General features: G+C 39.0%; 1 protein-coding gene across 5 annotated transcripts in view; it reads left to right on the top strand.

Moving 5' to 3' along the window:
* GRIA2 (glutamate ionotropic receptor AMPA type subunit 2) overlaps positions 1-26,317 on the top strand; it is a 168,598-nt gene that overhangs the window by 135,695 nt on the left and 6,586 nt on the right. For all 5 annotated transcript variants that reach the window (XR_014470322.1, XM_083172434.1, XM_083172442.1 and 2 more), the window contains exon 12: positions 4,034-4,232. Coding sequence is in view for 4 of the 5 variants with exons in the window: in XM_083172434.1 (XP_083028560.1) it covers positions 4,034-4,232 (199 nt within the window). In the remaining variant the exon portion in view is untranslated. The remainder of the gene's footprint in view (positions 1-4,033; positions 4,233-26,317) is intronic.

The raw sequence follows: 26,317 nt of genomic DNA on the forward strand, positions 1-26,317 counted from the left end.
CGGACGAAGATGGTCGCTAAGTGTTTGAGTATGGGATAGCTGTCAGTGAAATGTGAAGAGAAGAGGGCTTTGACAACAATAGGGAAGTGGGCCCTGCTCTCAGGAGCTAACAGTCTAGAAAATAAGCTTTGAAAATAAGCATGTGTGAATGTGACTATTTTTACAATGTGGACACATCCAAATGTATTACCAGCAGATGAGCAGCGGGGTGGATGGCTTTCCATAGCGTCCTGCTACGGCAATTTGTCCACCCCGGGGAAAATCAATAGGATGGTGAAAATTGCTCAGCATGTATGCACTGAGTGATTATCAACCCAGTGATTTTCTCCTTCACTGCTATGCATACACACTGGGCAAAAATGCACAGTGTGTATGCACTTTTACTGTAAGATATGCCGGATTTTGATGCTAGACTAAAATCAGTGGAATAATTGGGTTTTATCTGTATCTAAGCTATTAGTCATTACATGTATAGTATACAGCATACAGTAAATGTAGTATTACATATTTTATCTGAACTGTTCTCACATACCAAGAGAAAAGGAATAATGTTTAAAAATATACTTTAGTTGTCATGACAACAGCATGACCTATAATTAAATCCACCGTACATTGACAGAATATAGCTTGCCTGCCCTGATCATAATTTTAACTGCTTGCTAAGGTTAGTTAAATGGCAATTTAATTTAGAAGCGCTAAAATAAAGGTAACAGCAATTACTAATATAACACATTAAACGCGGTGCTACATGTTACAGCATTACAAACAAGATGGCAATAAAAATTGTTACTGTTATAACAGGCTCATATATTTTTGCTCCAGTGTTATTTAAATACTGTATCTTACCTTATTGTGTGATGCGTATATCATATGTAATCTCCATTATAGATATGCCTCTGATCTCATATAATGCCTAATTCACATTATAGCAGAATGTTATACTGTACTTCCAATATATAATATGGGGATCTATGTATTAAATGTCCCATGCAAAATACCAATTTTTATTGCCACATTTCACAGCAATATGGATTTGGAATCTATGGGCTCCACTTCAGGCAATATGGGTCATTTGGAACTTAACCCAGAGGGGGCCCTGTAAAGTCTCTTCAGCCTTACATTTCCCCCATAGATAGCAATTGGATAATGTCATCTTAAAATAAATAGACCAGCCACTGCAATCCCTATAGCATGCTATGGGGACAGTAACAAAGACAGACTATGGGGAATCAGTGGTCCCATTTATTAAATAGTAGAAAACACTGATAAGTTCTTCAGAAATAGATCCTATAATGCTCTTATCTTTATGGGGAGAAGACTCTGTGACATGAAGGCAATGTATAAATGTTTGATTAATGTATAGTTTAGTCATGAACAGCTTTTTTTTTTTTTGTTAAACAATTTCTTCTTTATTGAAGCATGAATACATTAATCATTTAGGGTAAAATGAATAATATATGTTAAATATGACAATAGTAATATGCAAGATACAAATACAATTTTCAGATACAAGTAATAATGAAAATTAAGAATCAGTATCCACATGTCGACAAACAAGTCAGAAAACAAAGCTCGCACCTGTTGGCTAGAACCAGCGGGAGTGAAGGGGGTGTTGATAGTAATCATGGGGGGGCTTTGCAATATATAGGCATTTAGTACTATAAAGTATTTTGGAAATATTTACAGAGCTGACTCCTGTGGATAAGGTGTCAGTGTAGCTCTCCCATGTGTGAGAAAAATGTTCAGTAAACTACATTACTTGTTCCCAATTGATATTATTAATAATAGCATACTAACTAATTGTGTTATACTGGTGTCCCTGGGTGGTATACCAAATATTGCCCATTCGTGGGTCAAAGTTAAAAATTATACCAAATGATGAGTAACATACTTATGTATTAAAATATAAAATTGGTATATCACTGGTCATTGTCATAAACAATGTAGTAAGTTTGCCCTCGGGGACCCAGATCTAGTACAAGAGTGATCCTCCATCATACCAAATAGATATCTACGGTGTGGGGAAAGATACAGTAGGTCCTATGTAGTATATTGATCAAAAGTAAAAAATATGATGCAGCAGGGATCATTTTTACACAATATTCAACTGTTTGTATAGTTAGTTATGGCATTTGGTCCTCCTACTGAATAGCTTTTTTAAGGACATTCTTCATAACTAAGTAAGACTTTTTCATTAATTAAATATTCTAATTAGAAATATTTCCAAAGTAAAATTTAAAAACCATGTGGAATACAGATGTGTTACATTATCCGTGCACACGATAAATAATCAAACCTGATCTTAAAAAGACCTACCTATAGCAACTCCAGATCCCATAGAATTCTATGTATTCATCCATATTTGGTTGTCCCCAGGACTTAAATGCAATTAACGCTCCAAGGTACCAGGATGGAGATGCTATAGCACAATTAAGGGCACAGAATGCCATTAGCTTTAAGTGCACTTTGCCTCCATGCTGTCATATGAAGAAGCTAGTATACAGCACATTTAATTATGTATAAAGTATGTATAAATACTTTCTTAAGCATGTCTGCACAACCCAAAGCTGCAATTAGGACTGTATATACTGTACTTTACTTGAAAACAGTAAATGAAGGTTCTGCCTATTACACTTTTCATTTGTTTAAACTTTCACAATGTTTCATAAATGATGAGCCTAGTTTACCTTAGATACAATAAATCACAAGCATTAAAGGACATTGATACTGTCTTCAGGTTCCATCTCATCCCTGACACTTTGAGAAGATACAGTAATAACTAAACACTAACATTTCTAAAACTCCAATCTGCCACCCTCCTAGATACACTCTCCCAGTTGGGAGCCACTGCTATAATCCACTTCATAAAGATCTACAGTACTGTTAGTTTAAAGAGCTACATATGTTGAAAACGACAGTAGCTGCATTAAATACATACTAAATCGGAGTCTGCTGTTGTACAGCTCAATAGAAATGATACCGTAGAGATGTGCAGGCTCTCATTTACTCTGATTTACTCTGATTTCAAAGCAGGATCTTATTGGCTATCAACTGTCAACAACTGTCATGTGATTTGGGATAGCCAATAAGATCCTGCTTTGAAATCAGAGTAAATCAGAGCCTGCACATCTCTAGATACTAGTACTGTAAATGTCCAAAATATTTTATATAATGTGCATTAGATGGGTCCTCCTTTAACTATTTCTATGGCTTTACATAACAAATTGGCTTTGAGTAATTTGCTAATGCACAATAACCTGATGAAGGTGCATATGCTAGTTTTCTATAGAATTTTTTTTTTATTGTGAGATGTTTTTGCAAAGCCCTGAAACTATCTGTCCAGGAGCAGTTAATTGGGGACATATCTGTATCTGTTCTTAGAGGGTAGGTGAAACCAGAGCTGTAGCATGGCAACGTTTCATTCTCTACAAGCTCTGTCCCCCAGAGATGTGGCATTGTGATATCACAATGAGGGGATTTGGCTGTCAGGACAGTTAGGAGAAGAATGCCTTGATCATCTTGAAGATGTCCTGGGACCTTTATACAGGCTGCAAGCTGGGAAGAATAAGATGCACTAAGGGTTGCCAGGGAGATCAGATAGTAATTGCTGTTACTGTTAGTAATCATGTTCAGCCACATTTAAAGTGTGCAGTTTCTGTATTTTAATTTGCATTTTTAAATGGGATTTACTGTTTGCAATATTACTGGCGTTGCAAGATATCTGTTCTCAAACATATTGACTACACCCTGTGTAGCATCATCAGTTGTAAAAAGAAAGTTCAAGAATAACGTAAATGGTACGGTCTGCAGTATATGTTTAAGAATTCTGTGCTACCTACAATCTTCTATGAATAGAGCTTTGTAAGAGTTCATTTTCTTGTCACTAAAAGAACCCATAGATTGGAACTAAGGTGAAATAATATATTGCTGTGTTATACATTTTTTTATTTACTACCCAAAAAAATGTAATTGCTTGTTATGAAAGTATCAACATATATTTCATTTAAAAACTGCATCTCATACTTGTTATTAGATCCCTATCTGGTCGCATTGTTGGAGGTGTGTGGTGGTTCTTTACCTTGATAATAATTTCATCCTACACGGCTAACTTAGCTGCCTTCCTTACCGTCGAACGGATGGTGTCGCCTATTGAAAGTGCGGAAGACCTTTCCAAACAAACAGAAATTGCATATGGGACATTGGATTCAGGGTCAACAAAGGAATTCTTTAGGGTAAGACGATATGTTTAATAACATTTATCCCAGTTATTATTTGTTGTATTCTAATCTGTTTCAAATGACATTCTAACATTGTAGTAATTGCGCTTGAAACTATGATTGCATATACAGAAGCCATTACATGTTTTAGAAAGAAAACTACATTGGTGTTCAATTGTGAGACATTAGATAGATAGATAGATAGATAGATAGATAAAATGGATATGTAACAAGGTCCTGTAGTTTTGTCATGTATTTGACTATTATACAGTTATCAGCCTCTGCCTATACTTTATGGTAGCCTACACTAAAATCAGCCTACACATTTTAGGAGAATAAGAGAACATTCAATAATTCTGTCACAAAGAAAATCCAAGTACACAGGGAACATGAGTCATAATGTGGGGGCTGAATGAAGCACTTGAATTACTTTGGTAGGTTGTGCGCGGTTACCCTGCTTTTTAATCCACAGCCATTTAAACATACTTTCCTGTTAACAGTAAGCTCACTGTGTAGTATGTATTCAAATAGCTGGAGACCAATTGTTTGCTGCCCACCTTTACCAAAGTAACAAACACAGTGACGCAGCACACACTATATTTAACTCTGTGTTCTTCATTTTCTTTGTTTCCTTGGTAAAAGGCCATTCCTGGAACTGCAGATGTATAAGTTGTTTTTTTAAATGCAATAAAGCTCTGCTCTCTAAACAGAGCACTCAGCCTCTGCCACCTCTGATGACGCAGAACATTGTACTACAGATGGAGCCAGCCTTATTATTGCCGCTGGCACGTCAGATGCTCCGATCTGGTGGATGTCGCACCAGTGCACGTGGATGCGTGAGCATCTAGGAGCCTCGCACGCCCATTAGCGGCAATGGGGTGCGCAAGCGTTGGAGACGCACGCCAGAATCCCCAGCACACTACGGCGATTGGTGTGCCTGGGATGGAATGCATAAGGCTGCCTGCATCTGTACATACTTGGGAGGAATGGAGGCGCATGCTTATATCCAATAGAGATGCAACTAGCAAAGACCAATTTGAGAAAGTCCAAGTTCTATGTTCCCCCACTCACTTTTAATACATGTGGTATGGTTATTTACTACAACTGTGGTTCCCAATGTTGGTCCTCAAGTACCCACAACAAGTCACGTTTTCCAAGTCACCCGGCAAGTGCACAGGTATCAATGACACATTTTAAAAGATCCACAGGTGGAGCTAATAATTTCACTTGAAATTCTGTATGAAGACCTGGAAAACATGAAATATTGGGGTACTTAGAGACCGAATTTGGGAAACACTGTACTACAGGTACATTTGTGTTATTTAATAGCCACGTCTCATATAATTTAATATGTGTGTTTGTCATTTGTGAAGAGCATCACTGATGGGGGGCATTTTATTTATATGCAAATAAGTATCATTATAGGTCATTGGTGTCAATTAAACAGGAAACGGTTTATCTATTATTAAAAATATATGCATTTTCTCTATAGATCATTATGCTCTCTGTTCTGAATATGTTCAAGCTATTTTAATGTGGATAGCAGCCCAGAAATTCTGTTGGCTGCAATTCACTCGAATTCCAATTTATGTTGAATTTCACTCAATGCAGTAGATACAAGATAATACCTCTTATTAAGTGTTCGTAATCGGTGAATAACAGTCCACATATGTACACTACCTAATTGTGTGAGTTCTCCGGTGTCACATAATTTTCTTTTGTGCATGTAGTGTTGCCTTTTAACCTACTTTCTTAGCCTTAATATCTCTATATATTAAAGTACATGTCAACATTATGAATTTGACCGTGCCAACATTATGGCTGTCAACATGTTAGTGTCAACATTCTGAATGTCACTTCTCATACCACACCATGTGATAAAATATATATTTTGTAGTACTACAAAGTTTTGTCATTTTGAACTTTGGGGGCAATTTCTGTGAACTGCTGTCAGAATGATGAAGCCTGAATACAGGCATCTCACAGACTTCAACATTATACATTTGTCCCCTCCCCCTTAAAGGTGTTCAATAAAATATGCCAAGTTGCTGTGCCATAATTCACTGCACATAGCTTAAAATGTAATCTAGGTTGTTTTGGTTCTGTTTCACTGCTACTCTGCAGAATGTGGTTCTGTACATCTTTACAAATGTATTGAAATACAGGATGTGCAATCTAAAACTACCTGGGACCACACTGGTTCCACAGTGTTGTTGGGGTACAGTAGGTGAATCAGCACAGAACTTTAAAACCACATTTGGACACATGAAGCAAATCCCAAAAGTGATCAAAACCTGTGCAAATTGTAACAATAATAAGTATCTATATAATTAATTTGCTATGCTATTTTTTTGTTAGAGCAAGTACTCCGCAATGACAACCTCCCCACAATGATGGTTTATGTGTCATTCGATATAGAGTGTGATGCAGTTGTGCAGTAAGGTCACAAATGTTTGATAAGTAGTCAGGTTGCTGAGGAACAATGCATCAAAGGTTTTTTTTCTATAGAAAAAGCATTTGGTGTGGAGAGCTTGCTTCTTCCCTTTTTGTTGGAAATTGCAGCGAAGCCATTGTCAATTTAATTCTACCTACATTCAGTTGATATAATGAATTCTTTTAAACACTTTTGTTACACAGTAAACTGTCAGGATACAGTAAACTTTTGATGAACGCATTGTAGAACACAATAAAAAAAAATCTCTTTTTCGAGCAATGAGGTTGACTATTCTGTTACCTTTAACAGTGTTACCTTTCTTAAACTTTTTTTTTGTTGCGTTACAATTTAAGTACCTAAATTCAATTATCTGTACTATGCAACCTGCATTAGCATTATATATGCTATAATTTTGATATTAACCAATTGATTCATGTTTTGATTGCAGTTGTTTTACTATTACAAGATGCAAATGTTGTGGTGCTATTTACTAGTCTTTCTGTCTAACTTTTTTAATTTAAGCACTTATCATTGCTAAGTCATAATATCCATATTAACTCTTTGAGGTCCGCAGCACAAAAAAAGTAAAGGAAAAAATTAACAACAACCAACAACAATCAATAGTTTTTTTTAATGAGACACCACAGTTTTTGAGATATAGGCCTTTTTGGTGCGGACCTCAAAGGGTTCATTGTATTGACTGCCAGTTACTTTACAGAGAATAAAGGAAAAAATGAAAATTGCACCCTTAAAATGGTCTGGCTATAGACCATGTTGATTTAAAAATAAATTATCTTTACCAAATCATATGAAAAGCATTAGTCAGAATTTTGCATATGTCAAGCCTTAACAGTGGTTAAAACAAAGCACATCCTAAATTACAATTAGACACCGTGAATAATCTTATAGCTGGTGTATGATGGTCATGAAACAGTAGTATAGCAATGTTATTGCCAGTCTAGATAATTTACTATTGATGTACAGTAGTGTGAGGAACCATAACTGATAATACAACACCAGTAGTATTTTGACTAGTTCTTCATCTATGACCTTCCAAACAGGCAACATTGCATTAAATCACCACTTTAGAATTGTGATGTGGATATTTTGGCAGTTCCTGCAGGTGTACTCATCCAATTTATGGAAAGTCACAATGCTTTAATCGTAAATGTCCATTGTGCAGCTAGCTGTCCTTTCCGATGATGATGATGATAATAATGATGATGATATACATATATATATATATATATCAATATGAGAATGAATTGACCATTCTGAATTTCTCAGTGATCAACAGTTATTAATAATAATAATACTAATACTAATAATAATCTATAGCAGAATCCAAATCCCAACTATCACTGCTAAATATCAGAGGAAAAGTATAGAAGGATATTTGGTTGATTGTAATTTGTTCCCAAAAATGTCTAGGTTTTTATCCCAACCAGCCAAATTAGAAAGATAATCTTCTAGTGTGTATGATGGGCCTTACAAGAGCTCTCCCTAAATGTGCAAGTACTGTACTGTAGTTGAAATAAAAGTGATATCATACAAAAAAATGTTTGCTAAGGAGGTAATGATTTGTTTAGACCTGAGATGGAATATCACAAATAGTCACAAAGGAAGAGAGAGCACAATTGCCACAATTTAAATCTCAAATGGATAATATTTATTAATACAGGTTGAGTATCCCGTATCCGAATATCCGTTATCCGAATTATTCCGAAATACGGACATTCCAGAAAGTGAAAAAAAAATTTTTTTTTGCTAAAAACTCACTGGGGACATTTGTAACAGCATCACTGGGGACATGATATGTAACTGGCACTATATATGTGCAAGGCAATGATTGCTTGGCATTCAAATTCAGTGCTGAGATAGTACACACATTTTGTTTCACGTTTTGAAACCTTGTTTTTTGAACAATTAAAATATATTTGTGTGTATTTTATGTGGTTATAAAATATATTTGTGTGTATATTATGTGTTTATACAGCATACATACAAGATTCTTCAAAATACATCATTGAAATATTAAAATATTCCGAAATACGGAATAATCCGTTATCCAAAATTCTCCTGGTCCCGAGCATTTTGGATAAGGGATACTCAACCTGTATCACATTAAAAATTATTATTATTAAAATAAATCATTAACATTGACATAGGTTGGACACAGAATTCCAATGTGAGATGGGATATGCCTAGTGTCACACCATCCCAAGCAAAACGCAGTTGGTCTCAGCAGCACTTCATCACAAATCATGTGTATTCTATTATAGGGATTTAGCTGCTGTAAGTGAGCCACAACATGAACTGTTTATCAGAAAATCTAATTTAGAAGACGTTAATGTTCACAATTGTGCATTCTGAATCTTTTCTGCTTGCAACCAATCCCTGAAATCTGGAGCCATATATGGATGCACAAGTGGTCTTAATAAATGTTGCTCCAAGTTTTTTTGCTTTGCTGGCTGACTATCTAGATTCAGACCACAAAACACTACTTTCCTGAATATGCCTTTTGCTGAAAGCTGAGGGACTCCAGCTCAGTATCAATATCCTTGGTCATTTGCTTGCCAAGTTCAGTCATTTAGACAACCACTGTGGCCGTGGTACCAATTTTGGACCTGGAACTTCTCAGCAATTGGAATCCTTGGCTGGACTCTATAAAAATCCAGTGCCTCTGCTCTGCATTTCAGTGCAGCTCTGTGACAGAATAATCAGGCTATTCATTTGATACCACTTCGGTCATGACTGCACTCATAAAACTTGCATTGGTTCCATCAATTCAAACTTATCAATACTGGATGTCTATTACACAGACCCCCATGGCTGAGCTGCAAGTTACACAATCTTTATTAATTTCTATAATTAATTAATGCTATCCACCATACAGTAGCTTTTAATACATCGGTTTCTCTGAATACTGAATCTACTGTATATTTAAACTACCTTGGAAATGTGATTGTGGCAACCTTCCACCAAATCATAGCAAAAGCAACTTTTTCTGGTCAACCCAATATTAAATAATTTTATGAGTTATGACTCTGAACCAAACTAGACATACTCTAAACTCCTACCTTTGACAAAGCTGCACTGCCCTAAGCAGCGAAACGCGTCAGGCTCTAACCTGGACCAGGATTAGCTGAATACATTTGGACCCTATCTACCGGACTCTTCAGCACACTGGGTGCCCATTTTCAAGCTTTGGGAGACAATTGCCCCTATACCATCCCGCACCAGCGGCTTATTGTTGCTGACACTGTATGGATACATTTCCAAGCAGGAATCACGGTTGGTCACAACAGACTGAGATCTTGACCAGTTGGTCTTAAAAATTTCCAACCTTGAGGACACCTGCCATCTGATCCTAACCCCCCTATTGGAGCCTCTAAGCGACGTGAGATACTGTGGCCTAAACAGTTTTAAGCCCTATAACATCTACCGGGCCTCCAACCTACTGTGGCCCCCACAGTCGCATCATCCTGAGGACCATTGGAATTCTGCTTTTGGGACTGGATCACAATCACCCACAGTGGTAACTATTGGGCAACACCCTCTCCCCCCCCCCCCCCCCGATCACTACAGCTATTACCCATTTTCCATCTTATTTGAGTCCATTCTACTCAGCCTCCGGTCCAGCTATTGACCCACCTTTTTTATTATTGTATACAATTGTTTGATGATATCTTATTTTAAATTGTTATTAAATATTTGTACGATTATTTCATCAAAACCAGCGCCACTTCTTTTTCTTGTTTGTTTGGATTTTTTTGGGGCCGACTACCCCTCTTTAAGTGGCAGCTCTTGGCTTAGCACCCGTGGTAGCCCCTGTCCGTGCACCCTAGGGAGCACACAGCTATCTTTCTGAACCAAACTAGACAGGCATAAGGATACAATATTCAGATCAAGAAAAGGTTTGCATAAGAAAGCAAAAATGCTATTTTCACGTGTCACCTGGAAACATGTTCTAGCAGAAAACTTTTATGTCTACATCTATGTTACAATTACCTAATTCATGCTGCACATTTCTGAGTGCCAGATGATGGCCGCCAGTCAGGATTTCGATACTCATAATACCGACATCAGAATCCCGACTGTTCAAATGCCAAACAGTTGGGATCCAACCTACAGGGGCTATTTTACCTCATGGGGGTCCATGACCTCCATAGAGGGAGAATAGAACCTGGGGTGATTGCAACGAGCCACAGAATTCACATCATGGCTGTCTTTAATCTCCTAAAGTCCTCATGATTATGGATATTCATTTTACCAAATATTGCCCTAGTATTTGTTGGATTTACTTAAAAACTCAGAAATCTCCTACAGTTTCTGTTCTGTAAATAACAATGCAATTCCTAGATGCTTTTGCAATGTTTCGGTTGCCTGTGATAAAAAAAATAAATAGAAGAAACACTTGCTCCACATGGTTCATTGATATAATTATCCTACAGACTAATTATCCTACAGGTCTAATACTTTCATTAACTTGGGTGCTCTTCAACTGCTTTTTGGAACAAGAAATCACTACCCTAAAGGACTACATTGATAATAATCTACAGTATGTGTTTTTGGAAGTATGTATTTCTGCTTGTCAAGCTGGATCACTCATTTTTTGTGTGTGAGCCAAATGATGAAGATCTGCATCCACGTGTGGACCATAGAGTATTAAATCTAATTATTATCTGAGAATTTTTTAGGGGACTGCATTCTGTCCAAGTTGATATTAATTGAGTGAGGTTTGTAATTTTGTGTGCATAAACCCGGGAGAATGGTAGGTGACATGTATAGGCCTGTTTCTCATAATGGTAATGCCGATTACTTATCACACAGCTGTACCAAATTTTTCCAGCAGATACAGTCATGTACGAAGAAGGATAGTGGCAGCTACAAAAATGACGTACTGTCTATCCAGAATTTAATTACAATATCCAGATCTAGAATTTCAATCTACTTCATCACATATGCCTTGCTTTGACAAAAAAGCTGTTCTATACTAATGCCGTTCCAGGATAGCTGGACATCAGGGTGTTCCTAAAGCTGTACAACTTAGGTGTTAGTAGTGGTTAAAACTCACCAATATGTTTCTGAGTTTTTTTTCCAGAACCAAAATAACTAATTCAACCCCAATTAGACTTCTTCAGCCCTTACCAATAATCTAGAGACCATGAAAGCATATATTGTAGCAATGTAATTTTATCACTGCGCTGACCCTTTCATGGGGTTTACACACTATGTTTGACTTAACAGAGAATTACAGTACCCTATTGGCGCACACAGAGCAGCAGTAAGTACAGGGAAATGAAGGTCACCCAACCTTCAATAAAGACACGGGATATACAGAAAGATTTTCCCCTGTCGCACACCGCGCTCACAAACTAATGGAAATAAAGACAGTCCTAGATGAATAGTATTCCAAGACGTGTCTTTTCTTCCTTTCTTCAATTTTTCTCCTTTCTTTTCGCTCCACCTCTCTCCGTATCGGGAGTATAAAAGAGAAGCAAAAAAGAGAGATATAGTGTAGTATGTTCTGGAACTAGTGGTAATTTATTTGGTAACCACCACCCTAAAAATAGAAGTGGGGAGTATATATATGTAGAAGTCCAGAAGGGTAGCGTACCCTACTCACACCAAGAAAAGGATGTGCTCCTCACGTAAAGGTTTCTTTTCAAGCCTAGAGGTAGGGCCCTTTCCTCCCCAAGGTCAGACTGAGTCTCCACCCAGTGCGAGATAGACAAAATATAAGACTGGGGACGTACCCCACTTACACAATACAGTGCAGCTTCAATCCTATCTCGGTTTCTTTTATGTGGTCTCCTTCTGATTCAGAACTCCTTTTCTTATATCAATAGTTATATATCAGAAAGAAGAAGGTAAAGATGCCGGTATAATACAGGTAACAAATTTATTTGAAAGAACAATTAAAATGTGGGTCACAACGGGCCAGTACCAACTGCACAATACAGATGAAAAAGATAAACACTTAAACAAAGTTAAGTGTTTATCTTTTTCATCTGTATTGTGCAGTTGGTACTGGCCCGTTGTGACCCACATTTTAATTGTTCTTTCAAATAAATTTGTTACCTGTATTATACTGGCATCTTTACCTTCTTCTTTCTGATATATAACTATTGATATAAGAAAAGGAGTTCTGAATCAGAAGGAGACCACATAAAAGAAACCGAGATAGGATTGAAGCTGCACTGTATTGTGTAAGTGGGGTACGTCCCCAGTCTTATATTTTGTCTATCTCGCACTGGGTGGAGACTCAGTCTGACCTTGGGGAGGAAAGGGCCCTACCTCTAGGCTTGAAAAGAAACCTTTACGTGAGGAGCACATCCTTTTCTTGGTGTGAGTAGGGTACGCTACCCTTCTGGACTTCTACATATATATACTCCCCACTTCTATTTTTAGGGTGGTGGTTACCAAATAAATTACCACTAGTTCCAGAACATACTACACTATATCTCTCTTTTTTGCTTCTCTTTTATACTCCCGATACGGAGAGAGGTGGAGCGAAAAGAAAGGAGAAAAATTGAAGAAAGGAAGAAAAGACACGTCTTGGAATACTATTCATCTAGGACTGTCTTTATTTCCACTATGTTTGACTTGTTTGCCAATATTTAATTACCTTCAGTTTTCCATATTGCTCACTTTTAAAACATTTATAAATAACATGCATGACCAGATTCTTTTGTTTCTGACAGGTCATAGCACATTTTGGAAGAACTCAGTCAAGCCAATACATTGGCTGCAGCATACTCACTTCAGTAATGAGGATAAAAGGGTTGACCGGTGTTTGGAATAATATCTTTGGGTCCACATCCGCGTTTAGAACGATGATTGAGTTGATCTGTTGCTAACAGTAGATTTTTAATGTTGTGCACTTTTTGAACAAATAGAATCCATTTTTCATTAACTACGGGTAACATATTCAACCTATTCCAACATCTGGATCTTGTTGTGATAGCCCAGTGGCTAATTATTATTTTATGATTATTACCAGTTATTTATATAGTGCACACATTTTCTGCAGCGTTTTACAGAGAATATTTAAACATTCACATCAGTCCCTGCCACAGTGGAGTTACAATCTATATTCCTTACCATATGTACACGCACACACACATTCATTCTAGGATTACATTTTGTTGGGAGCCAATAAACCTACCAGTGTATTTTTGGAATGAGGGAGGAAACCAGAGTACCCGGAGGAAATCCACGCAAGCACGGGGAGAATATACAAACTCCGCACAGTTAGGGCCATGGTGGGAATTAAACCCATGACCTCAGTGCTGTGAGGCAGTAATGTTAAAAATTAGACCAGCCATGCTGCCCTAATGAACCTTATAAAAAGTTTTAGGACAAATGGAAATATTTATCAGATAGTCTCCAAATGTACTGTATACGCTTCTTGCAGACAGATCAACAAACAAAAAGAGTGCAAGTGTGCTTAACTGCAACATGCCACAAATAGTACCCTTGAACTCCCATTACCGAAATGACCCATCATTTTTTTTTCTCAAAGCTTTTTCTACACCTTGGGTTACCTGCTATGCTTTTGATCAGCGGTTCCCTCATCTGAGTGGATGTTAATAATTTGAGGTCCATATGCCACAGCTTCGACACTGCACTTTGGGTAGTGATTTCTGTATTTTTTGTACTTTTTCTATAATTGCTTGCTTTTCTATAATAACTTGTTTGCATTGTAGCCACATACAATTTTGCTTTTAACAAGGAAAAAAAGTGTGACAAGAAGTCCATTGCGAATAGTGGGTGCAGTACAACAGAATGATCAAAATTGTTGACAGTTATAGAGAGCTCTAGGGATTTGAGGATGGAGCAGTGACCAATAAACTGCTGAAATTAGATTGTTGGTGAAATTTATGAGGGTACTCACAATGGAATGTGGTGTGTAATCCCTAGTGTGTGAGATGATTTAAAGGGAGACATGTACAGCTGTTGTACAAAAGCTGCTCGGTTTAGGATGTAGGCAAGTGAATGGATTGATATAAGGTGGAATCTGAAGAGAGATATTTAGAAGTGAGCATGCATATAGGCAAAAGAGGCACAGATATTGAGAGAAGACAGGTAAAGGGGGTATGTTGTGAAGTAAGTTGATGCGGTGCATTTACAGACTGCAGACTTGGTTGCAAGGAAAAATTATTTGGGCTGGACTAGGAAGAGGGTTGTTGGGGTATGTAAGGTCTATAATGAGGAGATAACTAAGTTATTTCTATTTTGTTTCATGAGTAGGTGACCAACTCATTGGCTGGTAGAGAGGACAGGGCTGTGAGCAAGGGTAATGAGTTGAAGGCATTAGAATATAGAAAATTGGATGTACTGTATATTAGAATGTGAAATACCTGTGTTGTAATATGAAGGATTAATTCAAAGATGATACAACTGTTGTAGAAACAGCATTATCTCCAATGGTGTTGGAATTGCATGACCATTCTTGCATACAGAAGGCTGATCAGTGTATACAGGTTGTTGTTTCAATCACAGGAGACTACATCGTTGTTGTGATGCGTACATATGTACGTATGAATTGCAGCAGTGAATATATGCACCCAAGTTTGAGTAATCCCTCCCACGATTGCACAATGCAATCTTTATGGATCGTGGGTATGAATTATAACTGCAAGTCAGTATCATAGAATTGGGTACACTGGTTGAGCAGATGAGAAACATAATCTAATTGGGGAGAAAATGACACAGAGCTGGAGCAGAAAGAAAATAGAGTAGACTGAACATTCCAGGTTTATGACTCGGAATGTGCAGCATTGATAACCTAGGACACATGCTCTTCCAGCTTGTCTGTCTATGGGACTGTGAGATTTGACCATAAGAGCTGCCAGGCATGTAAAGTAGTGAGAGAGGGGGTAAGCCACATTGCAGTAATCATTTAAGCATCTCCCAAAGGGACATTGTATAAAAAAAATTCTGATCGTTTTATAGGAGTGTAATGATTGTTTACTAATTACAAAATATGAAGAAACATAAAAAAATTTGATTGTTCACACTTTTATTTGACCAGTTTAATTTTTTTGATTAAAATGTAAACCCGAGCATTATTCAAATCCTCCTAATACATACACATACATTAAAGGTAGGATTAATAAGACTACAAATAGCTGTCCTTGATAAAAAAAACTCTTGAGTTGAAAAAAAAAACTGTTTTTCTGTTCATACAAATGGCAGTGGAAGTAATATGCAGTAAATTCTATGAAAAGTCAAAGAATCTATTAATGGTAAAGTCAAACACTGATTTATTGAGTACAATTTCATGAAGTGATCATCAGCAGAATATGACTATTTCCTTAAAACTGACCTTGTCTGGAAGGAAATGTATTAATTGTAAATAAGAATTGTAACCACAAGGAATGCTACTTTGTAATGGTACGACCTGTACAGTTGTTAATAAAATGAGTGTCTGGCATGCCAAAGAGGGACATACACATACAGTATGTTGGTATGGGGAAAAAAAAAGAGTATATACTGCGCTTAATAGCTGCTCAATTGGATAATTTCTGGTACAATATGGGAATAATTAAGCGCTTGAAATATGTATTTAAGGTGAGAAATTATATATAAATTAGGGATAAAAATGAAAAATAAAAATAATAATAACCATGTAGCATGCCGTTTTTAACCAAAATAAAAACATGTAAATTTGACAGTTTTAATGTTTACAACTCCTTTTGGAGTTTTTTGGGAAGTGCCGTTAGCAATGATGTTGGTAATTAGATTCTCCGTTTCTCTGAAGTTACAGCGCAAGGTAATGTTCAGGCAGTTCGTTGTTACTATCTGTCCCTAACTGTTACCTTATCGCTGTTTCCCTTCTCCGTCCACGGAAAGAACAGATCTGATTTGCACAGACTGGGAAAATCATCCGATGGCTTGTAAATTGCGTGTGGACAGCATGGGGGATGGCAATATTCTCGCAGTTTACTCGCAGATTTGCACAGCTGTGGTAACAGTAAGGTAACAGTTAGGGACAGATAGTAACAACGAACTGCCTGAACATTACCTTGCGCTGTAACTTCAGAGAAATGGAGAATCTAATTACCAACATCATTGCTAACGGCACTTCCCAAAAAACTCCAAAAGGAGTTGTAAACATTAAAACTGTCAAATTTACATGTTTTTATTTTGGTTAAAAACGGCATGCTACATGGTTATTGTTATTTTTATTTTTCATTTTTATCCCTAATTTATATATAATTTCTCACCTTAAATACATATTTCAAGCGCTTAATTATTCCCATAACATACAGTATGTTGGGCAGAGCAGTGTTTTCCCAAACTGTTCCATGGAATGTTTCCCTTATTCCTTATAATGCTGCTGAGTTCTGTGTTCCCAGCTGTGACCTTGGTGGGCCAGTGGAGGGCGCTGGATACTCTAAACTAGGTGGCTTTAGGAAGCGGAATGACATGCAGCAAGTTGAGATTACAGTATCACAAGGAAGCAGCGGAGTGTTGACTGTAACCAGGAACAGTGGTGCGGAGTCTAACCCGCCAGTGGTCTTCACCAGGGAACCGCGCAAGGGGCTTTGGTCTTCACTGCGCCCAACGTGTAGGTCGCGCCCCCCTGCCTTGGTTCTCTGTGTACTGCTACCAATGAGCTGGGATGCTGGGGATACTGGATACTTGGGAGAGGTATACTGGATGACTTGTGAATGAAGATATGTGTCAGTGTACTGGTGTCGATCTTGGAACCGAAGAGGGTATTAGGCCTGAAAACCTGTGAGCACTGGAGATGCGACTTGGAAACCGATGGTGATGCGGCCTGGGAGCCGATGGTGATGCGACTTAGGAGTCGCTGATAATGCAGCTAAGGAGCCAATGGTGATGCATCTTAGGAGCCGATGGTGATGCCTGCTAGCAGAGACTTGGAACACACAGCAGAGTGTCTGGCAGGTGGAGATAACGAGGAGGTTTGCTAGCACAGGTGCACAGGTATCACTGGGTGAAATAGCCTGGGAGCCTTAGACACTGACTCTGGAGGGTATCACAGGGAACAGACAAGTTGTTCAATAGTGCTGGAGGCCTGACATATCCCCCCTGAGTATCTGTGATTGGCTGCAAGGGTGTGGTATGGGGCTCCGACAGTGGGGATACCGACAGTCAGTATCCCGAGTCCCGGTGCTCTGACAGGGGGCGAGCGTAAAGAAGCCCCTTGCGGGCTCGCTGCCTTCTCCACACCGTGGGCCCGGTGGCTGGCTATGCTCACCACTGGTTCTATTCTCCCTCTATGGGGGTCGTGGACCCCCACAAGGGAGAATAGCCCCTGTGAGTCAGGATCACCCTTGTCGGAGCACCGGCAGTTGGGATCCTGACATCTGGATACTGACTGTCAGGATCCCCACTGTTGGAGCGTCATCCGGCACTCGGCTGCAAGTCGCAGCGTCATTTAACCTGGGAAGTACCTGTCACACCTTGAGCATGTGATCGAGTGCACAGGTCAGGGTCAGCGGCTAGCACATTGGAGCAAAACTCAGCTGACCAAGGTATCATGGCAGCGGGGAAATAGGCGTGGAAGCAGCGAGGGACGCCATGGAGACCGCAGGAGACAACCCACCATGGACTAAACCCGGGAAAAGGACAATCATATAGCAATATGACCTTTCCGTTGGAATCAAAGGAGAACTAAAGCGCTAAATTGAAAGTCCCGGGAACTGTGAATAAGGCTGTGGATGTCTTGGTAAAACAGCTCCATCAGTGGCGTCCAGCAGGTGACGGTCCGACGCGTTGCTCCGGTCTTTTTCAAGGATCTCTGTGAAATCATCTGATACATTCCTGCTTCTCTTTTACACCTGACAGAAGCCATCCTAGAATTATCATTTTAATCAGAAATGAGTACAGTCAGGGCCGGTGCAAGGCACCGGAGCGCCCCAGGCGAGTCGGGGTGGGGGCGCCCCGGTGCCGGGGGAGGGGGGGGCTGTCCTGCGGCGCTGTCCGGGGGAGGGGGGTACCTGTCCTGCGGCGCTGTGTATGTAAAGCTGGCGGCGGAGGCAGCGGGGGTCCCTGCAGTCCATTAGAAATAACAAGCGCTATCCGCCGGGCTATGCGGAAGCGCTTCTGTTGTGAAAACACTGGCAGCACGCTGATTGGCTGAGATCAGCGTGCGCCGTGCTGCCAGTGTTTTCACAACAGAAGCGCTTCCGCATAGCCCGGCGGATAGCGCTCGTTATTTCTAATGGACTGCAGGGACCCCCGCTGCCTCCGCCGCCAGCTTTAAATACACAGCGCCGCAGGACAGGTACCCGGGCGGCACGGGGGGGGGGGGGGATTTGCCTAGTGGTGGCGCCGGCCCTGAGTACAGTACATATTGTATTAAATAATCATGTTGTATTGTATACATTAAATACATCTATTGTATACTTAAATAATGTAAGTTACAGACAAATACAGGTGAATGTAACATTAGGTGAACTGTACTGTTCAGTGTACTGTATGGGGGAACTTCACTGCCAAAATACTTAAATACGAAACACTATTATAATGTTTTCAGTCACATATGGCAATTATATTAATGTTAGATTTAAAAATTATAATGCAAGCACAGATGACAATATTGTGATATTTACCTCCTCTATCATCTCAGCAAAGGCCAAGAAGGGATACTTATCCTGTGATTTTAATTTGCTCCATTAATATAGATTTATGATGAGTAAGCTCATGTTAGAGAACTTCACTATATATCCTGTATGATTGATTTATTTTAATATCCAATATGGCATATTTTTATTGAGAGTTGTTTACTCTACATCCCAAATATGTTCTGAATTTATCCATTGCTAAGCATTTTCTTCATTTATTCTGCTTTTCTGGGTACCTGAATAATGCAGTTAGTAAGGCTAAGATTTGTCTGAGATATTACACTGTTACAGTTGTATGAAAAATACAATTTGAGTATATTTTTCTTGCCTGTAGAGCCAATTCACATATTGGTACTAGTCTAACCAAGACTAATCATCATCAAAATTATATTATGAAGGGTGGAAATGGTCCATATGGCCATTGTCCTTCTGCAAGGAGATTTGAAAGATACACTTGGATGGTGTGATGAATTTTTCCTATTGAATTAAACACAAAAATAGTGGCACATGATGAGAATAGTTCTATTTTCCCTCATGATAATAAAGTTGTACTTAATCTAAAGATGCATCAAAAGTGGTAGAAGGCTTACATCTTTATGTGAATTTTGCTTAGATCTTTTGTGGTCCCTCTTCTCGCTCTCTCTCTCTCTCTCTCTCTCTCTCTCTCTCTCTCTCTCTCTCCGATCATGTAGGTGTTGTTCTAGATCAGGCATGTCCAACGTTGGCCCTCCAGATGTTGTGAAACTACACATCCCAGCATGCTTTGCCACAGTTTTGCTTTTAGAGAATGCTAAAACTATTGCAAAGCATGCTGGGATGTGTAGTTTCACAACATCTAGAGGGCCAACGTTGGACATGCCTGTTCTAGATTATGGAGGATCTCCTAAGACTGGAAACAAGGCATGCACTGTGATGTGCACTGCGTGAAGTGGAGTGATGAGGGGGGATCTTCAATAATCTTATGTTAAAAATTATGTGTTCTCTTACTGGTAGTTACCTTACAATATGGACCAGGCTCATTTATAAATGCAGAATCCCCGCTCTAAAGTGACATGCAATGTTTCCAGGCATAACTATAGCGCTATAGTATGCACTGAGGATGTTTAGTATCCAAGAAAGCATACAGATAGGGGATGCTAGAACTTATTATATGTATACAAATCTGCATATGGGCAAATGGATGCATTTATTCCATGAAAGCACTTTCCATTACATTCTGCTTTGGAACGCTAATGCATTTCATTCAAATTAGTGAAGTGCAGATTTTATTATGAAAACCTGTGTGTTAAATCCTGAGTCCTGCTGTTTTGGTAGGCTAAATTAAAGCTGCATCAGGAAACTCAATGGGCCTGATTCAGAGGCAGCCGCTGCCGCATTTGTCTGTGGAGTCACTCCAGCTAGTTTAAGCCTTTGCCCAGTGCAGATGGCTGAGCCAGAATATGCAAGCCATGATATGCCCACTTTAACACCCCAAAGGACAGTAACAAAGCTGGTAGCTCCACACAGTCCACTGTCAGCAGCAGTGATTGGTAGTGTTGCTGAGGTTAGTCACAGTGTATCCATCATATCACAGCTTCTGTGTTAACAGCTCTGTATCTAAGAATGCAAGGCACTTGCAGTGACATGCCCAAGACCCTCCCCTATATGCCCAGGAGCTGGCCCTATTTTGCAGTCCTTTCAGGCTTCCTTCCTGACACTGCAGACAGACAGCCATTGCTGGAACAATCAGGACGCATGTGTTGGCCAATGTCAGTTTATGCATGCAGGTGAGGTGCATAAGCGCATGCAACGCGATTGTTACCTCTCAGTGATGCATATTCAGAAACGGGGCCTGTAGCTTTTAATGGGTGTAAAGTACCTGTTTACAGGTCTTTATCTCTGGCTACACTATACTTGCCCCATGTTATACATATTCTACTGACCTTTAATGGACTATTATGCTTCTTTCTTTATTGTATATTATTAATTTCATTTTATTTCATTTTGGGTAAAAAACACTTTAGATATTGAATCATGTCATCACAGCATGCATGTTGTACTGATTCCAAGCAATGAGTTATGTGTTTCATTATAAAATCTTTTTCTCTCACCTTGATCAAAGCAAGACAGAAGAGTTACAATAGCTAATGTACTGTACATGATTTAAGATGGAATCGGGGAACATAAGCTTCAATCCCTGATGTCCTGTACACTCTCTATAAAGATACTAGTAGATAATGTAGTTTATGTAATTGGTTTAGAAAGCATACTATTGTCAGGTTCCACACTCACAATGCCAGGCAATTCTGTGACATTCAAGGGTGACACCTGCATCATCACAAAGCACACCTTCAGTCACTGTCCACCTTCTGCCTGTTGACCTTCCAGTGTCAACCTAAGGAGCGTTGACCTTTCTTGTGCCGACCTAAGGACCTTATCCCGTCCCCATCACACCTGCCCCTCAGTCCCATCACACCTGCCCTGTCCATGGCATTTTAATGCCATTTACACACAGAATGCCCCCAGTAGTGCCATTTACACACAAAATGCCCCCCATAATGCCAAATACGTAATGCCCCCTATAGTGCCAATTACATAATGCCTCCATAGTGCCACATAAATAATGCCCCCTCCAGTGCCATATACACAGCGGCAGATTTAGATGGCACCAGAGCATCATTTAGAATATTTTTTGTTGGAACTACAGTATTGCATGTATGAGGCTGCAGGCTGAATGTCAGTGCTGCCGCCTATATCATAGCCGGGGGAACAGGAAGCAGAGTGGGTCTCCGCTCATTACTTATGTTGCTGTCAGAGCCGCTATCCCCAGCAGCACTGGAGCGGGGACCCACTCATTAATATCCACTTTCGAGCCGGCTTCCTGCTCAGCCTACTGCTGTCAGAGTGCCAGGCGGCGGGCAGGGAGCTGTCAGGTGGAATGTACGCCTGTCTGATATTCCGCCAGGATGCTTTCCGCTAGGAAAGCATTCTGATCAGTTGGAATGTCAAACTGGCGGAATATATTCCACCAGACAGCGAATATACCCCTAAGTCCCCCCACTAGAGCCTAAACCTAGCCCCCCTTCCCCAGCCACACACTAGCAAGACACAGTTACTTACAGATTGGAATGCCTGCTGTCGGTATTCTGACATTGGCATCCTGATCCTTTCATAGATCTGGTGCAGGTGTTTAGACGGCAGTTAGGATGCTGGTGCCAGTATATTGAATGCTGGTATCCTGAGCACCGGAATGCTGACTCTCACTGGAGGAGTGCTGGGTACAATGCAGATATAAAATGTAGTTATTTTGGTAGCTATGGAGGTCTACCTTATCTGTCATAAAGACATTACTACACAATAGAGCAAGATAATGGGAAGATAGTGTAATATTGTCTATGATAGATACAGTGGATTTGACTTGCTACAGTGCTATCAAATTAAATAAATGTTCGGTACTTGTGTAGTTTCACGGCGCCACTAAATCGCATGCGATATCGCATGGCACAGTGAAACTACACAAGTACTAAATGTTCTATATCTGCAATGCACATTACCCCTCCAAGCACCTGCTCCCAATCCCTCACCCCTATAGGGCTTGAACTCCTTGTAGTGTTGCTAAAGTCTGTGACATCTCTTAACAGTGCTGTTGCTAGAGTGGATCTCAGAGTCCAGACTGTGAGAAATGCACAGTCCCTCTATGCAGACTGTCTCCCGTCTCCTCAGTCCCTCAGTGCAGCCAGCCATGTCATGGTAGGAGTGGCACCGGGTTACAGAAGGAGTAGCATCAGGTCACAGGGGACCCGGGAGGATGAGCCCGGCTCACAGTGAATATTTATAAGCAGGTCCCCCGCTCATTACTTATGCAGCTGTCAGTGCTATCCCCAGCAACGCTAGAGCTGGGACCTGCTCATTAATATTCACTGGGTCCCGCTCATAGTGGCGGGCAGGGTGCTGTCAGGCGTAATGCTTGACTGATATTCTGCCAGGATGCTTTCCGCTAGGAAAGCATTCTGAAGAGGTGGAATATCAAACTGGTGGAATATATTCCACCAGACGAGCTGATTTAAATATATTCCGCCTCCGCCTGACAGTGAATATACCCTTAAGTGTACAAGGAATACAAATTTAACATGTTTCCCCGCCTCCATCTTGTTTCAGCGGCTACCTCAAAGATTGCGGGTTTTATTCCTTGTACACTTAAGAGGAAAATTATCCTGATTTTATCCAGCATTTCAACAAACATCTTTTGTTTGGATCCGTGGGCTCTTGAGATAGCTGTTACTTTGGCTACAAAGCACCATCAGCTGGGAGACATGGAAAGTTGAGATTCACCTTTAAGTCTGAGATTTACTAAACAGTTACCTGTATCAATTATAGCCAGACTGAACTTCATTTTATCCTGCATACTAACCATAAGATATTAACATCATTTATATCATCTGTGGATTACAAACTCACACCATACTGGACAGGACTGCTACTAAATATTGACTATATAAGTTTATCCCAAACTGATAGCTAATTACATAAAGTACAGACTGCTAATTGGATTTTGGTGAATTAAGTCCATATGATAAAGTGAAGTGTATGCAGCCTACAATTTATTATTTTCTATTCTTGATCTTTTATTACATTACACCTAATTTGGATTTCAGAAGATTAGTTTTTGCCATTTTTTTAGGTGTTTTCTTAGTTTTATTAGTATTTCAGAAATTAATATATTAGAATATTTTAATTCAAATTTATAGAGATTAAATTGCATTTTCACTTATCTATTTTCAAATATAGCTATTACCGTTTTTATTATGTTTGTGTATGTCATTTATTTAAGAAAATCTGATTTTTCTACCTAATTCAGCATCCCTAGCAGATGCTAAAAAGCACATATTCTGCCAGATGCAGCGATTTGAGTTTCAAATTGTTGAGTCATATGGACTTTATTGAGAACAAAATGAATATTTTTCATACACAATAATATTTATCTCCAACAGACTGGTATAACATGTAGAAATAACTGCCAGCAAAACCAAAAATGAGTGCACCAGAGCTTTACAATTGATCACATTGTTGCCCGGTATTTACAGTAAGTTGGGAGATGCAATTAATCTTGCATAATGCCAGTGCTTTAAATGGCCTTTTCCAACTTAAGTGTCACTGCAGGATGCTGTTAGTGCACGCATTTAGAGGCATTAGTTTAGTTGCATTTCCATTTGCACTTACTCAATGGAATGGAATTCCCCCAATTGCCTATGTACATGTTTTCATAGAAAATCATAGTAATTGGAAAGGTCATGCAAAGATGTGCATTCCAGTTGTCTACAGTGACAGCTAAGAGGATCCAGAATTATGCACCAATACAGCATTCAGGTAACTCATAACATTATTAAGAGTCTGACTCCTTGCAAATTCAGCTTCAGCAACAAGCTAATCAGAACAAATAAAAAAACAAGTAAAATGTACATTGAATTACAGTATATGATTCAGGAATTGAATAGCCTGTCCATATCAATACAGCATCTTGAACACAAACCATAGACATTGAAGGGAATACAAAGACTGTCTGTCCAAGAGAATGAAGGAAGTAATGCTCCCGGCAAAAAGATTGATGGATTGTGTACTAACATACATAGAGCCCCATTGCACCATTTATGGAGCAGAGGACAGCTGCAGTAGGTCTAAACACAGAGTTTGGCTAAACTCCTCAGAGATGATAGAGACTTATTTCACATGGGAGAGAGGAGAGAACAAGTCAACATCCTACATGACAATGAGTATTGTCACTGACATGTGCCCTTGCTGAAGCATATATGGATGGAAACATGAGAATGCTTCCACTCTCTTCTGCATGTTATAACACATAGTACCCTTATCTCTTAACCAACTCAATACTTGGGAACTCACAACAACCAAGTTACTGTATACATAATTCTAAAACTGCTATACTCTATATGTTTGGGTGTTTTGTTACATTAGAATAAAGTTAAAATAAAGGAAAGAAGACAGGAAACTAGACAATGTAATTTGCAAGAAGCGTGTGGTTGCAACTGAAGCAGCTATTATGATTTTCTGTATTATAAAAAAGATATTCTTTAGCTTCCACATGCCTGAACATTGTATTATCTGCCGCTAACGCCAAATGAGAAATACAGCATGAACCTCTAAAACAATGAAAGGTTTATTGAAAAGAAACAGATAAAGCATATATCATGATTTTATAGAATTTTAATATACCCTGAAGCTATCTGAGATACAATTTAATTAATTTATTTAGAGTATGGCACAAGTGTGAATTTGTGATGAACAGACCATTCTGCAAAACAGAGTGTCAGTGTATCAAGTGCCTTTGGCACAGATTGAGTCTCCCATATCTGAAAAGTTTGGGACCAGAAGCATTCTGCATCTCAGATATTTTTAAATGTTTACATGAGATAGCGTTCTGGATGGGATCTAAGTCTAAACACAAAACTGGGTAACAACAGGCAGACATGGAAGTAGTAGGGCCCTGAAACAATCTTAGTGCACATTTAACAATCATAAAGCAAAAGTATCACATTCACACTAAAATAAATATGTGGATTTGGAATATTTTAGATTTTGGATATTCAGATAAGGTCAATTCAATCTGTAATCAGGAGCTAACTCTAAACAAATTACTGTACAATACTCCCGTACAATACTGAGAATCTGCCAAGATAATCTATGAAATCATTTACTTTTTGTTAACACCATTTGATGGGTTGGGTAGGATATCCCGATAAACACAAACCCGAATGGCGACATTACTGGCAGGGTCTCATGTGAATGGACAAATATTCTCTGTAAAGCGCTCCGCTGTGGACTGTGCATTTGCTATATAAATAACTTTTAATAAATAATAATTATATGCTGAACATCAGAATTTCAATTAGCAATTTCATACACGGTAATTATTTTTAATGCCATTTATTTAATGAAAATAAATGCTATTAAAAATAAATACAGTACAGTGTATGGCAAAATCGAGGGTTAATTAGATAATTTACATGCAACAGAAATAGTTGCAAAATTATTGTTAAATTACCATAACTTACAAATTGAAGGAG

The sequence above is a fragment of the Crinia signifera genome, chromosome 1 (assembly GCF_055691185.1).
Source record: "Crinia signifera chromosome 1, ASM5569118v1, whole genome shotgun sequence".
NCBI lineage: Eukaryota > Metazoa > Chordata > Amphibia > Anura > Myobatrachidae > Crinia > Crinia signifera.